Source organism: Eremothecium sinecaudum, chromosome III, assembly GCF_001548555.1.
Source record: "Eremothecium sinecaudum strain ATCC 58844 chromosome III, complete sequence".
NCBI classification, from domain to species: Eukaryota; Fungi; Ascomycota; class Saccharomycetes; order Saccharomycetales; family Saccharomycetaceae; genus Eremothecium; species Eremothecium sinecaudum.
This window is the reverse complement of record NC_030894.1, coordinates 747160-766103: the sequence shown is the minus strand read 5'-3', so window position 1 is coordinate 766103 and position 18944 is coordinate 747160. Positions and strand designations below refer to the sequence as shown.

Genomic DNA, 18944 nt, shown 5'->3' with positions numbered 1-18944 from the left:
GTAATATTTCCTAAACTCATAAACCCCGATAACTTACGTTGCTTCAGCCATTTTTTTCTAATATATTCTATTCTATCTCTTGATGCTAGTAGTTCAAGATAAACTGTTAGAATAACCCAGGTCTACAAAACTTGCTCGAAGTAAACGTCAAGTTCAAAATTTATAAGCTCTTCACTAAATGACTTAATTAGCTATACTTATTTATATAGGTTAGTAAGCCATTTCGCCACCGGAAAATTTGTTGAATAGGTTTCTTTTCCATATATAACGTAGGAAAAATGGATTGCTCTACAAGGGGTAATGTCTGGTTTGCTAAGCAACGTGCTACATAGGTAAAAATCTAACTTATGTACGTATTTTACTTTATTTTAATCACTATTATGCTCACTTGGTGACTGAAGTATGTAGAGGCCATTTTTTGGCTTTGAACGTGTTGGCGAGGATTCGCTACTGCTTGTCTTGAACGGTTTTGGCACGAATTCTTGGCTATCTGATATAGTAATGATACTGTGAGATTTCCGATCAGGTCTTGGGCTAACAGGTGGGAGCGCCAAGCTCCTACACTTCTGGGGGAAGTTTGGGTCTTTAAAACAATGGAATAACACGTTGTTAAAAACCAAGCAATCTGTTGGTTCCCGTACGCGGGAGCGGATGAAGTGATGTGAAACAGGGAAATCTTGAGCAGGCGGATCTATCAAAAGCGTAATCAACTGTTTTTCATCAAGGAGTTGAAAGTGTTCCGCAATGGTTCCGAGACACCGTGCGTTCATGGGTGGGCATAGAGGAAGCCATTCTTGGTCACCTTGTTTAATTTTACGGTAGTGTAGCATAGGTACGAGACTGTCTGGCAGTTCTAAAAGCCATGCCCGAAGGAAATGGATTATGTTTGCTGGTGATTGCCACTTCAGCAATAGCTTTTCCATGACCGAAGCGTGTTCTGAGGAGTTTAGGTACTCGTTGAGGCAGTCGCGTTTCATGTTGTAGACAGTGATTGAGTCCAGTGGTGAAAGCCACTGCTTAGCGATTTCTTCAGGTTCAAAGGAGGAGGCCTTGGCAAGCAATTTACTGAGTACAATTGGTATCTCGTCGCCCTCGTGTGGGTATTTGTTGAGGTTGGTACCAAACAACCAAGGTTGGGAAGCAAGTGTACCGTAAATATCATACATTTCAAACTGGAGTGCGGGTCGAGGGGTGTAGAAGCCAACGGTACCGTGATTCTTCGCAAATACATCGTTAAGTTCCTCTTCAACATCTAGCTCGTATGGAGGATTTTCGATGGCCCAGTTTTGGCGGAATGACTCAATCATCTTGTGGTCTGCCTCTTTGACAGTCTGTAGCTTTTCCTTGCATAGATGTGCATACTTTTTGACAGATTTATAGAATGCAGTTTCTAACTTCAGCTTCTCAGTCTCACATTGGATCCAGTTTTTGATGAATTGCTCATTAAGCTGAGACAACTCGAGTGCTTTAAGGCTGCTATCTTCCTCTGAACTGTTGGAACTGACGCGTCGCCAGATCCCTTGGAGGATATTAGCACTAGCTGGTCGTTGAGTAGCATCGTGAACAACCCAGCAGTAGAACCCTTGGCCAGCAAAACGGCTCCCAGGACGATGCAACACGTCGTTGTATCCACGAAGTACGTTGTTATCCATCAGGTACTGACCAACCTGTTCAAGATTATACAACGAAGAGTCCAATTTTGGGCACAGCTGCTTAAGCGTCTGGTAGAGAGCATCGGTACTGAAATATTCAGATGGTAAGCCAGGTATGGGCCAGGGCCTCTTCGACAATGGCACCTCTTTCTGTAAATCCGCAACAAATTCGCACCATTCGTTCTGGTTTGCAACGACAAAAGAGCTCCCAATAACAACAGGGTAGCGTTTATCAGCATTTTTCTCGGTTACTATTCCACTGTTGTTAGCCTTGGTATCCTCATTGGCTGCGACAGCGATATTAGCCTTTTTCTTTATCTGGGAATAAACTCGTTTCACTACATCCTGCTGCTTGGTCCAATTATTATAGTCCTGTTTTAAACTGCTTTTGATGTCTTTATAGAACTCCTCGTACTTAAATAAGACATTTTTCACTGGATCCTCAGCCTGCACAAGTGTGCAGCTCTTAAACTTATCAGCAAGTTGTCCTATTAACTTCAAATGGTTCTGATATACCACAGAGGCTGCATCTCGAACGGAGTCCTTATAATTTTGGCTCACACTAGGGCTTTTAGTGCCCGCAGATAGTGTATCTACAACGCTGGCCAGTTGTTTAGTTGAATAAGACCAGCTTGTATGAAATGTGTCATAAACATCTGCAAGACGTTTAAGCTCACTGATATCCAGCTCAATTCTGTGAATAAACCAATCTATCCCCGTAATATAGTCCTCTGACCAGAAGGTATTCGACAGATTTAGATTCCTAGCAGTCATCGCTTTCCCTTTTTGTTTCTTATCTTGAACTTCGTTTTACTATTGTAATGAGATGTCACGATATCTTGAAGGGTACCGTAATTTTGAGAACCTTAATATATACGACAGCAGAATATTTAACACTAATAAGTAACATAATGAATATTCAATATAAAGTGTATAGATGGCAACCAGTCAGTATCTAAGACTGTTTATAATGTTAGATGATCTTGTGTACGATGACTTCGTATACCGACTACACTAGCAATCTTGCTAAAGTATTCTCGAACAGAGTCAATTATAACCTTTACTAAACTACTAGCCTTCCTTCTCATCATATTACTAGAATCGTAGTCATCATTTTTCTTTCCCATAGTCGTAGGCAGGATATTTTCACCTGCAGATAATGATACAAATAATGAGAATGGTATAAACCATATACATATGGCAAAAAACGACGTAACCTCAGTAAATGATGCCTTCTTCCGCGGCATATACATTGGATCACTTAAGTACTGGGGTGGAATTTCAACATCATTGAAGTGTCTAAGCCAGAAATAGTGGTTTAAAGCGACTAGTATGCAAGTGCAAATGAACGTTGGGCTGCTCAACGATACAAATGGGAATTGTTTTAAATTCTGGTAGTGTATAAAATAAGACGCTATCGAGAAAAATGTTAATAGAATTGGGAAGCCGTCAAATAGGAGTAGTACGTGTAATCCGACTATCACATATATGGCCTTTGTTAAAAATCTCCTAGTAGGTTCAGAATATTCCTCTATTAATTCACTTAAGTAGTACAAGCCAGATGCAATGGATAAAGTTAAGAAAAGGAAACCTAAAATAGTCCCACATAGGGCTAATAGCTGGAGGAACATTGTTATCTTCCCTTATGTATATCTCAATAGGAATTGAGGTGTCAATTGTGGTGTGAACTTGTATTAAGTTTGCAACGTAAAGAGCTAAAGTTTATTATAGTGCTCATGCTGTTAACCAAAAAAAGATTCCCCTTACCAGAATTGAACTAGTGACCTTCGCATTACAAGTGCGACGCTCTACCACTAAGCTAAAGAGGAAACCTTATGACGAGTTTTTTTATCTAACGGTCATACATTTTTAATATCATGTTTTACGGCTGTTATCACGTGAAGTGTTTGAAGTTGAAACATCGGTATATAAGAATACACAACAGGAGCTTTAGCTGGCTTTAAACTCAATTGTATTACTATGTGTGAAATTGCTGTTATCTGGCTTGAGTATTTAGAACGATGAGTAAAAAGATGTCTACAGAGGGCGTGGTAGAATATGTTAGGCGGAACATCATAGCGCCAAACTTCGAAGATGTTGAAGAAGTCGAGATCTTGTCGACTATAAGGTACGATCCAAACCTGACACATGTGTTTCCCACTGTTTCTCCTATCGACTGTGATATACGGTTTGATTTCCTGAAGAATGAGACTGTCAATCCTGTGTACACAAGTGATAATAAGGATTTGCTTGTGAAAAGTTACATGCAGATAGATGGGCACTCAAATCTATACAATCCGCTACAGGAGCTCATGCATCTCTTCGATAAGCCAGCGGAGCTGGAGACTCCAAGCATCACGGTAGCTGAACCAGAGCGGAACTTAAGGTCTGTATTTAAGGACCGATTTTTCCTGCTGAAAGAGCACCAGCAAAGACTGGATTTAGCATTATCCTATTTTGAATGGGATTTTGAAATTCCGAGATCTCTGCTGCTAGATAAGCTGATTGAAGCATTGCCTCTTCCTGAAGGCCAACATGCAGATACTTTGGAACAGCGCATGGAACTGTTGGTCAACTTGAACCAGAATTATAAAATGCGGGTTTTAATCTCGAAAAGTGGAAACATGAGAATAGAGGCACATCCTCTGCCACCATCTCCAGTTATATCCAGTGATATGCAAAAGTATTTCATATGTACACTGCTTTCGGGATTTCTTGATGGGACTGACGCGTGGGATATTTACGTTGATACGAAGCCTATTGTGATTTCGCCATTCACCACATTCAAAACTACCAAACGAGAGCACTATAACCAAGCTCGTAGCAGGATGGAAGAACTTGCGGTTGCTGCTGGAACAGCTGGTAATAAGAAAGAAATATTGGTTTACAATGAGGCATTCCAGCTTATGGAAGGTTCAATTACCAGTGTTGCAATCAAGCAATACATCAATGACAAAGAATACCGTTTTGTGACACCTTTCCTTACATCAGGGTGCTTATGCGGTGTGATGAGACACTTTCTGATACAAAAAGGTTTGATCCAGGAATATGCGATTGACGTTCGTGACCTGAAGGTCGGAGATGTTATTTTGATATTTAATGGAGTTATGGGCTGTGTAAAGGGGATCATTAGACAAACGCCCAAATTTGAAAAGTAATCTACTATATGTTTTTATGTCCAACATCAGCCTAACATACTTCTTTTTCTCCCGCGCAGCCTAACCTCTTCGAATCTTTTCAATAATTCCCTCAGTTTCCGCTCGCCTTCTTTGCCATTGGCACTATATACTGACCTATAACCTTCCATAATCCAATCAAAGTATTTTTCAGCAAATGCAGAGTGCGTACTGCTAATAGCCCGCTCCAAAACGTACAAATCAACGCCCTTGTCCTCTAAGAGATTAGAAGTGGAACCTAGTCCAAAATCTATCAGATATGGAACCCAAGTGCCATGTTCTTTTCCTCTTACCAGCACAATGTTGGAACTTGTTAGATCTCCATGACAGTAGTCGTTCCAATGTAGTAATCCCACTTGCATACCAACTTTGGTCAAAATGTCCCGAATAGAATCGTTACATGGGTCCTGTAGGCTGGACCAAAGGAAATTCTTCAAACTACTAAAGTTCCCAGTTTCTGGCAGTTCTTCGCCTAGAAACTCCAACCATATACAACCATTGTAAACATCGCATGCGTACATTTTTGGAACGTTCAACCCTTTTATTAGATGCAGCTTTGACAGAAGCCTTGATTCACTCAATGTTCGATGTTTAGTCAAAGATTTATCAATTACAGGATGCCTATACGTTTTTGGGGGCCGGTATTTCAGGACATATTTCTTATTACTGTCATTTGAAAGCAAATAAGGATGTACATTACTTAGAAAAACAACTGCTTCTGCACCTTGAGAAATAACAGTTATAGGTATATTATCACCTAATAGGTCTTTGACCCTATTAATAATCTCTAATGACATTTTTCTTTTATTCAGGTGATCTTCTGGTACCTAAATCTATTATCGAAAGTATCGGTATTCGAAGATTTTTTTTAACTGAAGTGCACAGAATAAAATTAAAGGCTAATTCTCTGATATGATACGCATGACTCTCTAATCTATCAGATTATTATTCGTCTATGTTACAGTATATATTGCTGTTTATATTGCTTCTACATCTCTGTATACATTTTCTATCTATGCATCACTTTGGTTACCGTTGAACTCTTTTCTCCATTCTTCAATCTTGGCTTCATCGATTCGCTGGAATAGATATTCAGCCTTGTTAATATTGTGACCACCCAAGATAACCAAATTAAACTCCTCCTTAATAGCCATAGGAGGGGCGTTCAACATCTTATAGATAGTGGTAGACGTTTCAGGCATGAATGGACTGATAATTGACGCTACAGCGTAAATGATGTTCAATCCAACACCTACAACAGCATCTGACTTATCAGGGTATTGTGAAAATAGAGTGTTATCCAATTTGTTTTCTTGTAGGAACTGGTTACCACGAGTAGATAAAGACATCGCTAGTTCAAGACCACGTTTTACGTGGACTTGTTCCATTTCGTTGACGTAGGAATTGAGGATGTTATCTAGATCACCCTTCAACTTGTCAAAGTTCGCTAGATTTTTTACTTTGTATTCTGGAACAACACCATTATATTTGGCATTCACAAACTTAATCAACCTGTTAACGAAATTACCAAGGTTTGCTAGCAACTCACTGTTGTTTCTAGCGACAAAGTCATTCCAAGAAAATTGAGAGTCGCTGGTCTCTGGTCTAACGGCTGCCAAATAGTATCTCCACACACTAGATGAAACACCAGTTTTCTTTGCATCGTTACCAAAAACACCGACACCTCTACTCTTGGAAAATTTACCGCCTTCGTACTGCAAGTATTCGGTAGTATTCAAGTGGTGTAGCTTTGTCCAGTTGTCACCAGTACCTATTTGAGAACTTGGGAAAATGACAGTATGGAATGGAACATTGTCCTTACCCATAAACTGATACAAAGAAACATTCTCTGGGTTCTTCCACCATTTTTCCCATCCTTTGGTGTAGTTCGCAGAAATCGAAACGTAACCGATTGGAGCATCAAACCAGACGTACATGACCTTATTTTTAAATTTTTCCAGAGGAACAGGAGTACCCCATACTAAGTCTCTAGTAATACAACGAGGTTTTAACCCTTCTCTTAACCACGATCCTGTGATTGTTCTGGTATTCTTCGACCAAGCTCCTTCTTCAGAGGCCTTATTGATCCATTCGACAAGTTTTGGTTCCAATTTGTCTAATGACAAAAAGACGTGCTGCGATGTGCGTGGCTCCGGTGTAGCGTTGTCCAACTTACATCTTGGCTTGATAAGTTCAAATGGGTCCAATAAACCACCACACTTATCACATTGGTCTCCACGAGCGTCCTCGTAGTGACATTTTGGACACTCACCCTCAACATATCTATCTGCCAAATAACCTTTATGTTCAGGACAGTACAATTGCATCATAGTTTGTTCCTCTAAGTAGCCATTCTTATCTAACTTGGTAAAAATATCCTGGGCTATTTCGGTTTGAGCATCAGTGGTCGTTCTACCAAAGTAGTCAAAGTCAATTTGAAACCATTCATATACATCTCTGTGAATTGCATGGTATTTGTCACATAATTCGCGGGGAGATACGCCCATTTCCAAGGCTTTAGTCTCTGTAGCAGTACCGTATTCATCTGTACCACAGATATAAAGCGTATTGTAGTTTCTTGCCTTTGCATAACGAGAATAGATATCTGCAGATAGCACACTACCCACAATGTTACCCAAGTGAGGAACATTGTTAACATATGGTAAGGCAGAAGTAATCAAAATATTGCGTTCACCTTCTTTTGGCAAGATTTCTTTGTCACTTGGTCTAACTGCATGACCAGGAACAATTTTGGCAACACCAGTACGTTTTATAGCAGCTGTTGAGCGTGGTGTTTGAGCTTTGGCAGTGGCCAATGCAGAAATCAAATATTCAGGTATAGCGGAAACCTTTTTGGAAACAAGATCAGAATTCAATGCATAAGTATTTACAAATGTAATCAAGCGTGTTGCCAAATCTGGAGTTTCAAATGACCCGAGGTAAGCATCAATAGAGTTTTCAATCAGTGACGTGTGTTCAGGCTGAACGCTTTTCTCATGCAACAAAACTTCTAATGAGCGTTGACTGAAGGAGCTTTCTTCGCTGTTCAAACCTTTAAAATCATCAAGTACATATCTTAAGATAGCATTTGGATCGAAAAGATTAAAGCCAGCATTATTGGTTAATAGCGGCTCAGATATATCGTCATTCGTTCCTAACTTCAAGCTTTTTGGCGCTAATTGAAGTGCTAAAGCTAACTTTATGTTATTGGCTAGCTGTAAGCCATATGTATGGTGCTTACACTTGTCAAAGGATAATTGGAGGGACATAGGATAAACCGTTTATGTATTTTAGGGCTATATGAGACGGTATTGAGATAGTTTCACTTGTGAAGTACAAGCAGCATAAGCATGTGGAAAAATTTTGTATGTCATCAGTCACGTGGATTAAAAAGTGGGGATGAATAGTGACTCAACTCAGAATATAGAGTTAAATCTTTGGAGGTATATAGTTCAATAGGGGCTTCAGAGCTGCAGGTTTGGAACCATTCTATAAACCGTAAAGCTTAGATTTTTTTACGTACATATGTGAATTTTAATGAGCCAGTTGGCTTGTTTAGTGGCTGGAAGTAGTCAAAAATAGTACTAATGCTTTTAGAGTAGTTTGTTTGCTATGAAATTTAATAATAGTAAACAATTGAGTGAATTTATACATGTATATAGTATGTTTTGGTATTGTTTTGTTTTATGCAGCTCTAGATCTTGTAGTTTTAAAAACTTGAAGTCATTTTCCATACTAAAAAATGTAACACTACAAGTAAGATTCTCTTAACACATAAAGGTTATGGTCAAAACTATTAACTGATATTCATATTATTCTTTCGAATTTAAATGCTAGCTAAAGATACACAAATCAGGCTTTGTGAATCTTTCTTTTCTTGTTAGGTGGTTCTTTGGTCTTCCCGCTGGCGCCAATAGTAATATTAACCTTTGGTGGCACAGAAAAACCGTATGACTTGGCAACCTTTACCAAATCCAACTTATCAATCTGGTAGACAGTCTTTAAAGAGTGAGCCGCATATGCTTGCAAGTAAGATCTGTAACCATCCTTTGCAATCTTGTTTAATACATAATTAGTCTTCAGCAACTTCTCTAATTGAGACTGGATATTGGCAATCTTGTTAGCTGGAAATTCGTATTCATTCAATGGAACCTTGGCAGACTTTAAGTATCTTAAGAAACCTAGCTCGTTTGGAGTCAGGAACATTAGTGACTTACCCTTACCCTTGGTACCTCTTGCTGTTCTACCGACTCTGTGAATATAGTCTCTTGGGTCATCAGGAGGGTCAAATTGAATGATCCAATCAACTGCTGGAATATCTAGACCTCTAGCAGCAACATCAGTACAGACCAAAATACCACGTTCCGCGTTACAGAATTCGAAGAACGTGTTGGTACGCTTCTGCTGCTTTTGTTTACCGTGTAGTTCAAGTACTGGCAAATCGATGTAGTTCAATAGTTCAGCATAATACTTAACGGAGTTACAGGAGGACAGGAATACAATGATCTTTTTCGATTGGAACTTCTTTAAGAAGGTAAATAGTAACAGGAAACGCTTGTCACTTTCACACACAACATAACCTTGCTCTAGACCGTCTGCAGTAGACGTCTCCTTTTCAGAATCCACGTTGATAAATAGAGGTCCTGGTCTCAAAGATATACGTGCTAAATCTTCAACCTTAGTAGTTTGTGTAGCAGAAAACAGCATAGTTTGTCTTTCTTCGTTTGGTAATATTTTAATTATTTGTCTCATTTCATCCTCAAACCCAATTTCCAATATACGGTCTGCCTCATCAATAATCAACGCCTTCAAGTTCTTAAAAACAAATCCTTTAGTATTCTGCAAGTGGTCCAGCAGTCTTCCTGGAGTGGCAATCAAGATGTTAACACCCTTGACAAGTTTTTCAGCCTCCTGTCTACGGTTAGCCCCACCGATCACAATTCCAAATGTCTGAGAATGAAATTCCATTAGCTCTCGAGCCACACCAAAAATTTGCAATGCCAACTCTCTAGTAGGAGTGATAACTATCACACCAGTACCATTTCTAGGCTTAAACTTCAATGAATACAGCATTTCTATGGCAGGGATCAAAAAAGCTAAGGTTTTACCAGACCCGGTCTTGGCCGCGCCCAGCACGTCTGTTCCAGCCATTAGAGGTGGAATAGTCCTCGCCTGCACCTGGGTCATCTTTGTAAAACCCATCTTTTCTATAGCCTTGAGCGTCTGGCTCGATAGGCCTAAATCTTGAAACAATTCTGGCTGCTGAACGGCATTTTCCAAGCTTGAATCGTCCGCCTCCCTTGAACGATTAGCAGATTCTTCCTTAGCGTCAACCATAACTATACTAGAATCCTGAATCACTTAAAAAGCACTGTCTTGCCTAATATAAGCTTACGATTTATTTAATTTCCCATATATTCAGGCGCTTGTTAATTTTCAACTCATCGCATCTCATCTCACCGCAAATTTTCCATGTCGTTTCTTTTTTAGTTCTTGAATTATATAACCATATATTTACGTATACAGTGATACTTGAAAGAGCTGCTAGACGTGGAACATTTGAATGCGATTAGACCCACCGTTATAATTATGGACAGGAACGGAGAGGAGTGGAGCAGGATTCACAATTCTTCCTTTCTTTCAGACAGCTCGTAGTGCAAGTCACGGAATTAAAACGTAGATAGGTCAATTACATAATTCACAATGTTAAAATTCCTTTTTATCGGAATGTTCCAAAAACATGCGTACAAAGGCATTTTTAATTGCACGTGACAGGAGGATTACTAATTTCGGCACGGACGCTTTCAGTTTGTATTAGGTATTGTATTCCAAGCCAACGGTACGTTGTTCACCGTTAACTCACTGCGGTAATGGCCAAACTGTTACTTTGGGCCCATGAATGCACCAATTCAGGAGCTACGATAGATCTACACTTAACATAAGGGGAATAGCTGGCACATGTTCTTATCTATTGATAGACAACCGGAACTACAAACACCAGACATATCTCAACACCTTCGAGACCTCTAGTGAACGGTTACCCCAGGCAGTGTCCAAAGATCACTATAAACGAAATAATAACGAAAGGCTTCTCAATAACGTATTACGTCAATTCCTTAACAGGAATACTAAAACAAGTAAGACTATATATTGCCAAGCAACGAGAGAAAAAAGTTTATAGATTCTGTGGAGGTATAGGAAATCCTGACTATACTGCTATCAGACACTATAAATTTTTAGAGCACCGCCTAAATAAACGAAAATGGCCGCCTCACCAAAAGTAAGTGCCGTTTGGCCTGCTTTGGATAGTACGCTGGACCAAACCCCACGCTCTAAATGTAAATATGTGACCTCGAGAAGTCAGCTAGGAGACGGTAATTTTAGCGTTGTAAAAGAGTGTATGAATGTGCATACTCGTGTCCGCTATGCGATGAAGCTTGTACCAAAGAAGTTGGTTAGAGGGCGATTACAATTAATCCAGCGGGAAGTATCAATATTAAAGCACGTGAGCGAACAGCTCCATATGCTTGAAAATAGAAGCTCAGAGGAATCTACAGGTGGAAACATTGATCGGCAAGGAACATTTGATGGACATCATCATGTGCTACAGCTGTTTGACTACTTCGAGACGAGAGATAATATCATCTTAGTGACCCAGCTTTGCAAACAGGGTGATTTGTACGACATGATTATCAATGCAGGGTCTTTGGATGTGGAACGTCAGGTAAAACCATATACTGCATGCTTGTTGAGTGCTTTGAATTTCTTGCACAATAATGGGATATTGCACCGTGATATTAAGGCTGAAAATATTCTTTTTAGACTTCGGGACCAAGCTCCTCCGGAAGGTTCAGGTTACGACGTCTCTGCTCATGACTTGATTGTGGCCGATTTTGGGCTTGCAGTGAGGATGGAAGACACTTCAACTCTAAAGGAATATGTTGGTACGCTCTCGTACTTAGCTCCAGAAGTTGTGCGGTGTAAAAATATTCAGCACGTATCGCCAGCAGAAGCAGACAAAATAAGGCCATATGGGCCTGGAATAGATATCTGGGCCCTTGGAGTTCTTTGTTACTTCATGATGGGGGGTTATATGCCCTTTGACTGTGAAGATGATGCTGAAACGACCGAATGTATCCTACAGGGCGATTACTACGTTGACGAAGAAGCCCACGCTAATGCAATTGTAGAGTACAAGAACTGCTGGGACTTTATCCAGCGCTGTTTTACGAGCAATGACGCCATTAGACCCTCTGCTCAAGATTTGATGGGCCATATTTTTGTTAGAGAGTACTTTCAGTCCGTTGCTGCTAAAGATTTCTCTTACATCCCACTTATAGAACGCTCAAAATCTTCGAACTCACTACACAATTTGGGCCCGCCATCCAGGTCCCCATTGGTCTCGACCGAATTTTCGTTTATCGAGCAGTCTCCAATCTCAAGGTCCAGCTCAAGGGAGAAGAACTTGAGTAAGTTAAAGGATACTTTGAGGAAAACGTTATCGATGACGTCTATTGAACCTAAGAATAATATTAGGTTAAGATTTATCCAACCGTCTTTGGCCCAAAATCAACATAGAAAAAACTCTACGTTTGTTATGGAGCCAGAGCCCCCATCACAGAGTCTGATGAACGGTTGTTTTAGTATAACGCCCGAAAGCCATTCTAATTTTAATGTCACTCCCGCAATTTCGAGGAAAAGTTCCGGAAATAATATCCTCGAACTAGCACGTCCGATGTTTTTAAATGCACTGTCACCGCAAACTGCTACAAATTTCACGCCAGTCGTCGCAAAAATGGAAAGTGGTAGAGGTAGAACGACGGCATTTCAAGTGGGCGATGAAGACGATATATAGTCAGTAACTTAGCATGATCTGTCATCCATGATAAAATAAAAAACACTGCTATATTTCCGTACCCTGAGTTATGATTTATCCAAGTAGTTTAATTAGAGCTTGTTGGTTACTATATATCTTAATTAAACACACCCCGACGTTGGTGTGTCAGGGTTCAAACGTGTAATTTAGTCACGCTGTCTTATTGTTTATAGTCCGAGCCATCCCTAGTCTACAAAAACTCTCATCTTAACTAACGACGCTTAAATGTAGCAATTAGGACTTGCATAGGGCTTGTATATATCCTACTGTATGCACAATGCAGCGTCATTGATGCAAATAATAACTAGTAGCTATTGAAAAATCTCCATAGTTAAACATTGAAGACGCAAAAAAGACAAACCCACGTATGACTAACGCCATAACATTCCAACAACAGCCACTTTTCCACTTCTTCCGTAAGCGGTAACGGCCAGTTGTACGGGCCATTCTGAGCACACGTGATCTATCGTGTCGTACGGACATCTCACGTGCCACAGCACGTGACTCGTGGAGCAATTAGGTTTACCTATTGGCTTGCCGCCACTCCATCTATAGGTACCGTTTATTATTGAAGCTTTCAGCTGGTACACAATGATACATTAACCAAACTCAAACAACTTTGGCTTTCACAATTGACTTCATTTACAGGATTAGGTCTATACGAAATAGGTTTATAATAGGGTGAGAACTTTAACGTACTGTGGTGTGTGAGATATTTGTCCCTTAAAGACCGTGATAGAAAATATTCTGCTATCCCATTCATTAAAATGTCGGCAGGGATTCATGGAGATGGTTCCTGTACGGGTAGATCTTCTGGAAACTATAATTTAACTCATACTGGCGGTCCTGCTGTTCGTAGGTCCTTCGTTATAGTGAAACCAGAATCTTACCTTGGTCGGTCATACGTTGGAAGTTTCACTAACGGTTCACATGTTGGTAAAGATGGGAGAAGAGTAAGCGAGTCCGGGTTATATAGGGAATATGCCATAGCCCCGAGCTCTGTACACGATGGTATTAGCCTTTGTAGGCAAACAGCCGAGTTAAATCATTATTTTAGTGAATATGAAGCGGAGAGTGACGATGCTGAGCAACACCTTTCTATAGAAGGAGAAGAGGATTTAGAGGATGCTTTAGCGATGATGGTAATTGAAGAGGATGATGAACAGTACATGAACCCTTATTATACAGAAGAACCCTTGGAACAGCAGTATGTAGAAACAGTGGATGAAGCCGGAAGGCCGATCCAAATACCGCTGAGTAATATATCACAAGAACCGGGTAGTTATGGGGCCATTGATTATGAGGCGTATTATGCACAAAACTCACAGGATGATTATGACGAGTTTGATGGTGGTTCTACTTGCCAGGGCTTATTTCAGATTTTGGGTTGTATCCCGGCCGTTATTCTAGGCCTTTTAATGAATGTTTTAGACGCATTGTCATACGGTATGATAATATTTCCAATTTCAGAACCAGTATTTTCGCAACTAGGACCTACCGGTCTATCACTTTTCTATGTGTCAACTGTAGTGTCGCAATTGGTCTTCTCTGGGGGAACTTCCAAGTTCAAAACCGGAATTGGTTCTGAAATGATAGAAGTAACTCCATTTTTCCATACTATGGCATTGTCAATTTTGAATAGCTTACCTGAGGGAAACGATGAGGTAGTTATTACGACGACTCTAGTCTGCTATGCTATTTCTACTATTATAATTGGTTTAACTTTCCTCTTACTTGGAAAGCTGAATCTTGGGAAATTGGTCGGGTTTTTTCCTCGCCATATTTTAATTGGATGCATAGGCGGTGTTGCATATTTCTTGATCATAACTGGGATTGAGGTAACCACAAGAGTAGAAAGCTTTGAATATTCTTGGGTCTTCTTCCATCGTTTGTTTAATAGGGATGACCTTTTTGCCAAGTGGGCCCTTCCCGTCGCGCTAGCGTCACTGTTATTGGTACTACAACACATAGTGCACCATCCACTGTTACTACCTGGCTTTTATCTCTTTGTTTTTTGCTTGTTTTACTTCATTGTTGCCCTTGTGCCCACATTATCATTGGAACTTTTGAGAGAGCAAGGATGGGTTTTCCAGGTCCCTTCAACGAGGGAGCGTTGGTTCGATTTCTACAAACTATACAATCCTGAAAACATCGATTGGGGTTTAGTGCACAAGCAGATTCCAACAATGCTTGCACTAACATTTTTCGGAATCCTTCACGTCCCCATTAATGTACCTGCATTAGCTATATCTTGTAATGTTGACAAGTACGACATAGACAGAGAATTATCTGCGCACGGTTACTCAAATCTCTTCAGTGGTCTTCTTGGATCTGTTCCAAACTATTTGGTTTACACAAACAGTGTTTTATTTATCCGTGCTGGTGCAAACAATGCATTACCAGGCCTATTGTTAGCAGTAGCAACGGTTTTTGTCATGGTTGCTGGACCAGATAGCATTTCCTTTGTCCCAATTCCAATAGTTGGATCGTTGATATTTTTACTTGGATATGAGTTGCTCAAAGAGGTGTTCTATGATACTAGAGGGAAGCTGAGCAGATTCGAGTATATCACTATTGTGATCATAGTCGTCAATATGGGTGTTTTCGATTTCGTTATTGGCATTATTGTAGGTATTTTGATTGCATGTTTTTCCTATTTGATTGATAGTTCTAAACTTCAAACTGTCAACGGAGTTTTCGATGGGAAAGTTGCAAAATCTACTGTCTACAGGGATTATTTGCAGACCAAATTCCTAGACAAGATTGGAGAACAAATATACGTCCTGAAATTGCAGAATATATTGTTCTTTGGAACGATTGTATTCATTGAAAAACGTATTGAACAGTTATTCGATGGAGGATCAGAAAGAAAGAGAATTAGGTACTTTATCTTGGACTTTAAAAACATCAGAGCGGACCATATTGATTATTCTGCCGCGGAAGGATTTAATAGAATCAAAAGGGCCATGGAAATGAGGTGCATTACACTAATCATTTCCTCTATTACTGAACATGATTGCATATACAAGGCATTCAACAAGGTTGGTCTATTAGATGGCGTGGAGCTATTTTCAGATTTAAATTCCGCATTGGAGTGGTGTGAGAATGAATATTTGGTACGTTACAAAGAACTATTGGATCGCAGTCGCTATATGAAACTGAAACGCAGGGAAGGTCAGATTAAAAATGAGATATACCATTACCCACCACAAACTAACACACCAAGGAAGTCGCAACTGATTAATGTAGCTCAAAATATGTTACAGGATGAACGCAAGGCTTCCCAAATCACGTCGCTTTATAAGACCAAGCAACCTTTCCTACCTATTTTGCTCTTAGCGTTGAAGACATTCAGGCCAAAAGTTCTCTCGAATGATAAACACGAGATAATACTTTGGAAACAGCTCTGCCCGTACTTCAAACCAACACGTTTAGCTCCTTCTGCCCCGATTTCAACCAGAGGTAATTCTTTCTTTGTCTTGGAGAGCGGCGTTGTAAAAGTCCTCTATCAGCTACCACACGGTAGCATTTATGAGTCCCTTTCAGGAAATACATGTTATCCTTTGAATGATGAGGTACCTGGAGCTATGATTTCTAAAATTCATGCTGAGACCGACTGTTTGGTATGGGTAATAGACTCGGCATCATTACAAAGGCTAAAAACAGACAACCTTAAAGTATACACAGAGCTTCAAACCGTTTCAATGGCGGTAATGCAGTACAGGTTTAGAAGTATATTGGGGTATGCTCTAATTAGTAGCTGAATTGTAAGTGAATCTTAGCTCCGTAATATCTCAATACAATTCGCGGTGTTTTTGAAACTAAAGCTTTCTCTAATTAATACTACATATAATTTACTATAATACAACCAGCATAGATTCCATTGAAGTTACAGCTGAGATCAAACGCATCATACCTCAGCTGCCACTCTGCGAATTAATCTTGAAGTAATTCTTTGGTCACAAGGTATTCGCATTGTAGTCATCATGATGATTCTATTATCGCGGACTTGTAAAAAGCCACACCGAAAAGACCACAAAAGACTTCATTTACCAGTAGGTTTAAAATATAACACCCAAAGGACTCTGTAATGTGTATACTTCTTGCCACAACGTGTCATCCAGGGTATAAATTGATTATAATATCAAACAGAGATGAATTCTACGAGCGGAAGACGCATGCAACTTGTTGGCGCAGCGGAGGTGAGATACTAGCACCGTATGATATGTCAGCGGCAGCTGGCTTCCAAACCGGTGATGATAGTACTTATGGAACGTGGTTAGGCATCAACAGGAAGGGCAATGTATCGGTCCTTTTGAATTTGGATGAGGATTTTACTTTAAACAGCGCCTGCACAACTTGTGATACAAGGCGATCCCGAGGGGGTATTACTATTGAATATTTGAGAAACGCAGAACGGAATAGTTGGGGGGATTGGAACTCCTATGAAAAATTCAGTAGCAATTGCCCATTAGTGCTGAGTACAAAGGCGTTTACTTTGTTTTATGGGGATATTATGAAGGGTCAGTTTAAAGTAATTGACTCAACTGGCCATTCAGTCAATCCATTTGAACAGGAGTGTTACTTCGTGATTTCCAATAATAACATCATCCCTCAGGAGCCTTTCAGGACTTGGAAAAAGGTCGAGGAAGGGAAAGCCCTCCTCAAACGCTTGGTTGAGGACAATGTCTCGGCCTCGAAGGAGGAATTGTTATCCAAATGCTTTGATTTAGCTGCAACTAGTCAATATGACCGAAACAAAGTCATCCAGGTCAATGACAATTCAGTTGCGAGAAGCAGCATTTTCCTTCCACCTCTTAAACCAGTGGACAAGTCTATGGTAGGAACTGCTGACACTATAGGAGAACATTATGGCACAAGATCCACTATTGTAATCCTTGTGGACAATGAAGGACATGTTACTGTTAAAGAGCATACCATTTATGATAGCGACTTCGAATATAATAAGTACTCTGTAACTAATCCAAAGCAGGAGCTAGTATACGAGTTCGATATTTAAGTAATGACATGAAAATCGCATTTTTTGTTAATATAAACGCATAAATTTACTAATTACTACAGTGAAGTCAGACCTACTGATAACTTAATAGTAGATTGACCACTTTCATAGTGTCCCCTACAACAAATGAATGCGTGAATTCATCAGTGATGGAGATATGTAACAACTTTGACAAAGAATTGGTATACTTTGCTTCATATAGTTCAATGATGTCCTTCATTGTGTCTGGATGAACCCAGTGATCACCCTTCGTGAATATAATTTGTAGCTTACTTCCATTGGCCTGCGTTGTTTTTATAAATGCTTCTTGAAAGTCCCATTGGTTTCTCACCTGGCTCATTTCATGCTGAGCTAACCCAAGTGCTTGCTTAACGCAGCTCGGGTTTAGCAACAACTGAGATAGACTTTTCAGCACGCATTCATCGCTCTTTCCGATGAGCTTCGATGCTAACCATTCAGTAATGCCAACAGGAAGCAACCAATTGAATATAATACTATCCATTAATGTGATATAGTCGTAGAGTTTTGGACACCACTCACTGATTCTTGTGAGTTGCGTACCTTTTCTGCTTCTGTGGATGTCGATAATAGTCGGCGTCAAAAGCTTAATATGTTCAACCGATGCATCGAATTTCTCATGCATAACTATCTTTTGGATCATGTAGCATCCTATCGAATGCCCCATAAGCGTCACCACTCTCGCAGGATTAGCCGACGTATATTCATTAATTACTTTCACTTTTGCTTCAACCTGCTCGTCGAGAGTATATACCTTATCATTATCTAGGTCACTGCCCTTCATACAAGACATTCCACTATGACCAATACCCACAACTTCAGACTTCGGGCTGGATTCACTTACATTCCGTAGAAACTCCCAATAGAAGTTTATCAAGCCTGGATTTCCGGGTATAAAGAATATTATAGGACCTGTAGAGTCGACTAAAGATTGCGAATGGAGCAAATCAGCATTAATATCTTCACAAAAAAGAAGTTCCATCTTGAATTCGTAGATTTTCAGTACGAGATTCGCTAGATTATAGATTCGGTAATATCAAGAGTAAGATGCACTTTTGTTACTTCACTTAAGACATGTACAGCTTTTAAGATTTTGTAAACGACATGAAAAGTGTCAATATTACCATATTAGTTTTAAACTATAAACTAAGTTCAACTGGCATGACACTAGTTAGTCAGTGGATCTCCAAGTTTGGCACGGA

At 39.9% G+C, this 18944-nt stretch overlaps 10 protein-coding genes and 1 non-coding gene across 11 annotated transcripts; 4 read left to right on the top strand and 7 right to left on the bottom strand.

Moving 5' to 3' along the window:
- Positions 1-368: 368 nt before the first annotated feature.
- RGD3 (Rgd3p) lies at positions 369-2426 on the bottom strand (the record flags this gene model as incomplete). The annotated part of the gene is made up of 1 exon (XM_018131262.1): positions 369-2426. One exon carries the CDS (start codon positions 2424-2426, stop codon positions 369-371), a length of 2058 nt encoding a protein of 685 aa, XP_017986850.1.
- Positions 2427-2617: 191 nt separating this feature from the next.
- SVP26 (Svp26p) lies at positions 2618-3283 on the bottom strand (the record flags this gene model as incomplete). The annotated part of the gene is made up of 1 exon (XM_018131263.1): positions 2618-3283. One exon carries the CDS (start codon positions 3281-3283, stop codon positions 2618-2620), a length of 666 nt encoding a protein of 221 aa, XP_017986849.1.
- A 126-nt stretch (positions 3284-3409) lies between these two features.
- AW171_hschr31706 lies at positions 3410-3481 on the bottom strand. Its single transcript has one exon. It is a non-coding gene; the product is annotated as a tRNA-Thr (tRNA).
- A 192-nt stretch (positions 3482-3673) lies between these two features.
- Positions 3674-4810, top strand: ABZ2 (aminodeoxychorismate lyase ABZ2; the record flags this gene model as incomplete). Its single annotated transcript, XM_018131264.1, has 1 exon — positions 3674-4810. The coding sequence occupies one exon, from the start codon at positions 3674-3676 to the stop codon at positions 4808-4810; it is 1137 nt and encodes a 378-aa protein (XP_017986848.1).
- A 26-nt stretch (positions 4811-4836) lies between these two features.
- On the bottom strand, positions 4837-5625 carry BUD32 (serine/threonine protein kinase BUD32; the record flags this gene model as incomplete). Its single annotated transcript, XM_018131265.1, has 1 exon — positions 4837-5625. The coding sequence occupies one exon, from the start codon at positions 5623-5625 to the stop codon at positions 4837-4839; it is 789 nt and encodes a 262-aa protein (XP_017986847.1).
- Positions 5626-5841: 216 nt separating this feature from the next.
- MES1 (methionine--tRNA ligase MES1) lies at positions 5842-8097 on the bottom strand (the record flags this gene model as incomplete). The annotated part of the gene is made up of 1 exon (XM_018131266.1): positions 5842-8097. The coding sequence occupies one exon, from the start codon at positions 8095-8097 to the stop codon at positions 5842-5844; it is 2256 nt and encodes a 751-aa protein (XP_017986846.1).
- A 583-nt stretch (positions 8098-8680) lies between these two features.
- Positions 8681-10165, bottom strand: HAS1 (ATP-dependent RNA helicase HAS1; the record flags this gene model as incomplete). The annotated part of the gene is made up of 1 exon (XM_018131267.1): positions 8681-10165. One exon carries the CDS (start codon positions 10163-10165, stop codon positions 8681-8683), a length of 1485 nt encoding a protein of 494 aa, XP_017986845.1.
- A 925-nt stretch (positions 10166-11090) lies between these two features.
- On the top strand, positions 11091-12683 carry TDA1 (protein kinase TDA1; the record flags this gene model as incomplete). The annotated part of the gene is made up of 1 exon (XM_018131268.1): positions 11091-12683. One exon carries the CDS (start codon positions 11091-11093, stop codon positions 12681-12683), a length of 1593 nt encoding a protein of 530 aa, XP_017986844.1.
- Positions 12684-13471: 788 nt separating this feature from the next.
- Positions 13472-16468, top strand: VSB1 (Vsb1p; the record flags this gene model as incomplete). Its single annotated transcript, XM_018131269.1, has 1 exon — positions 13472-16468. One exon carries the CDS (start codon positions 13472-13474, stop codon positions 16466-16468), a length of 2997 nt encoding a protein of 998 aa, XP_017986843.1.
- Positions 16469-16794: 326 nt separating this feature from the next.
- On the top strand, positions 16795-17724 carry AW171_hschr31699 (uncharacterized protein; the record flags this gene model as incomplete). Its single annotated transcript, XM_018131270.1, has 1 exon — positions 16795-17724. One exon carries the CDS (start codon positions 16795-16797, stop codon positions 17722-17724), a length of 930 nt encoding a protein of 309 aa, XP_017986842.1.
- Positions 17725-17797: 73 nt separating this feature from the next.
- On the bottom strand, positions 17798-18724 carry AW171_hschr31698 (bifunctional triacylglycerol lipase/ester hydrolase; the record flags this gene model as incomplete). Its single annotated transcript, XM_018131271.1, has 1 exon — positions 17798-18724. One exon carries the CDS (start codon positions 18722-18724, stop codon positions 17798-17800), a length of 927 nt encoding a protein of 308 aa, XP_017986841.1.
- Positions 18725-18944: the final 220 nt, after the last annotated feature.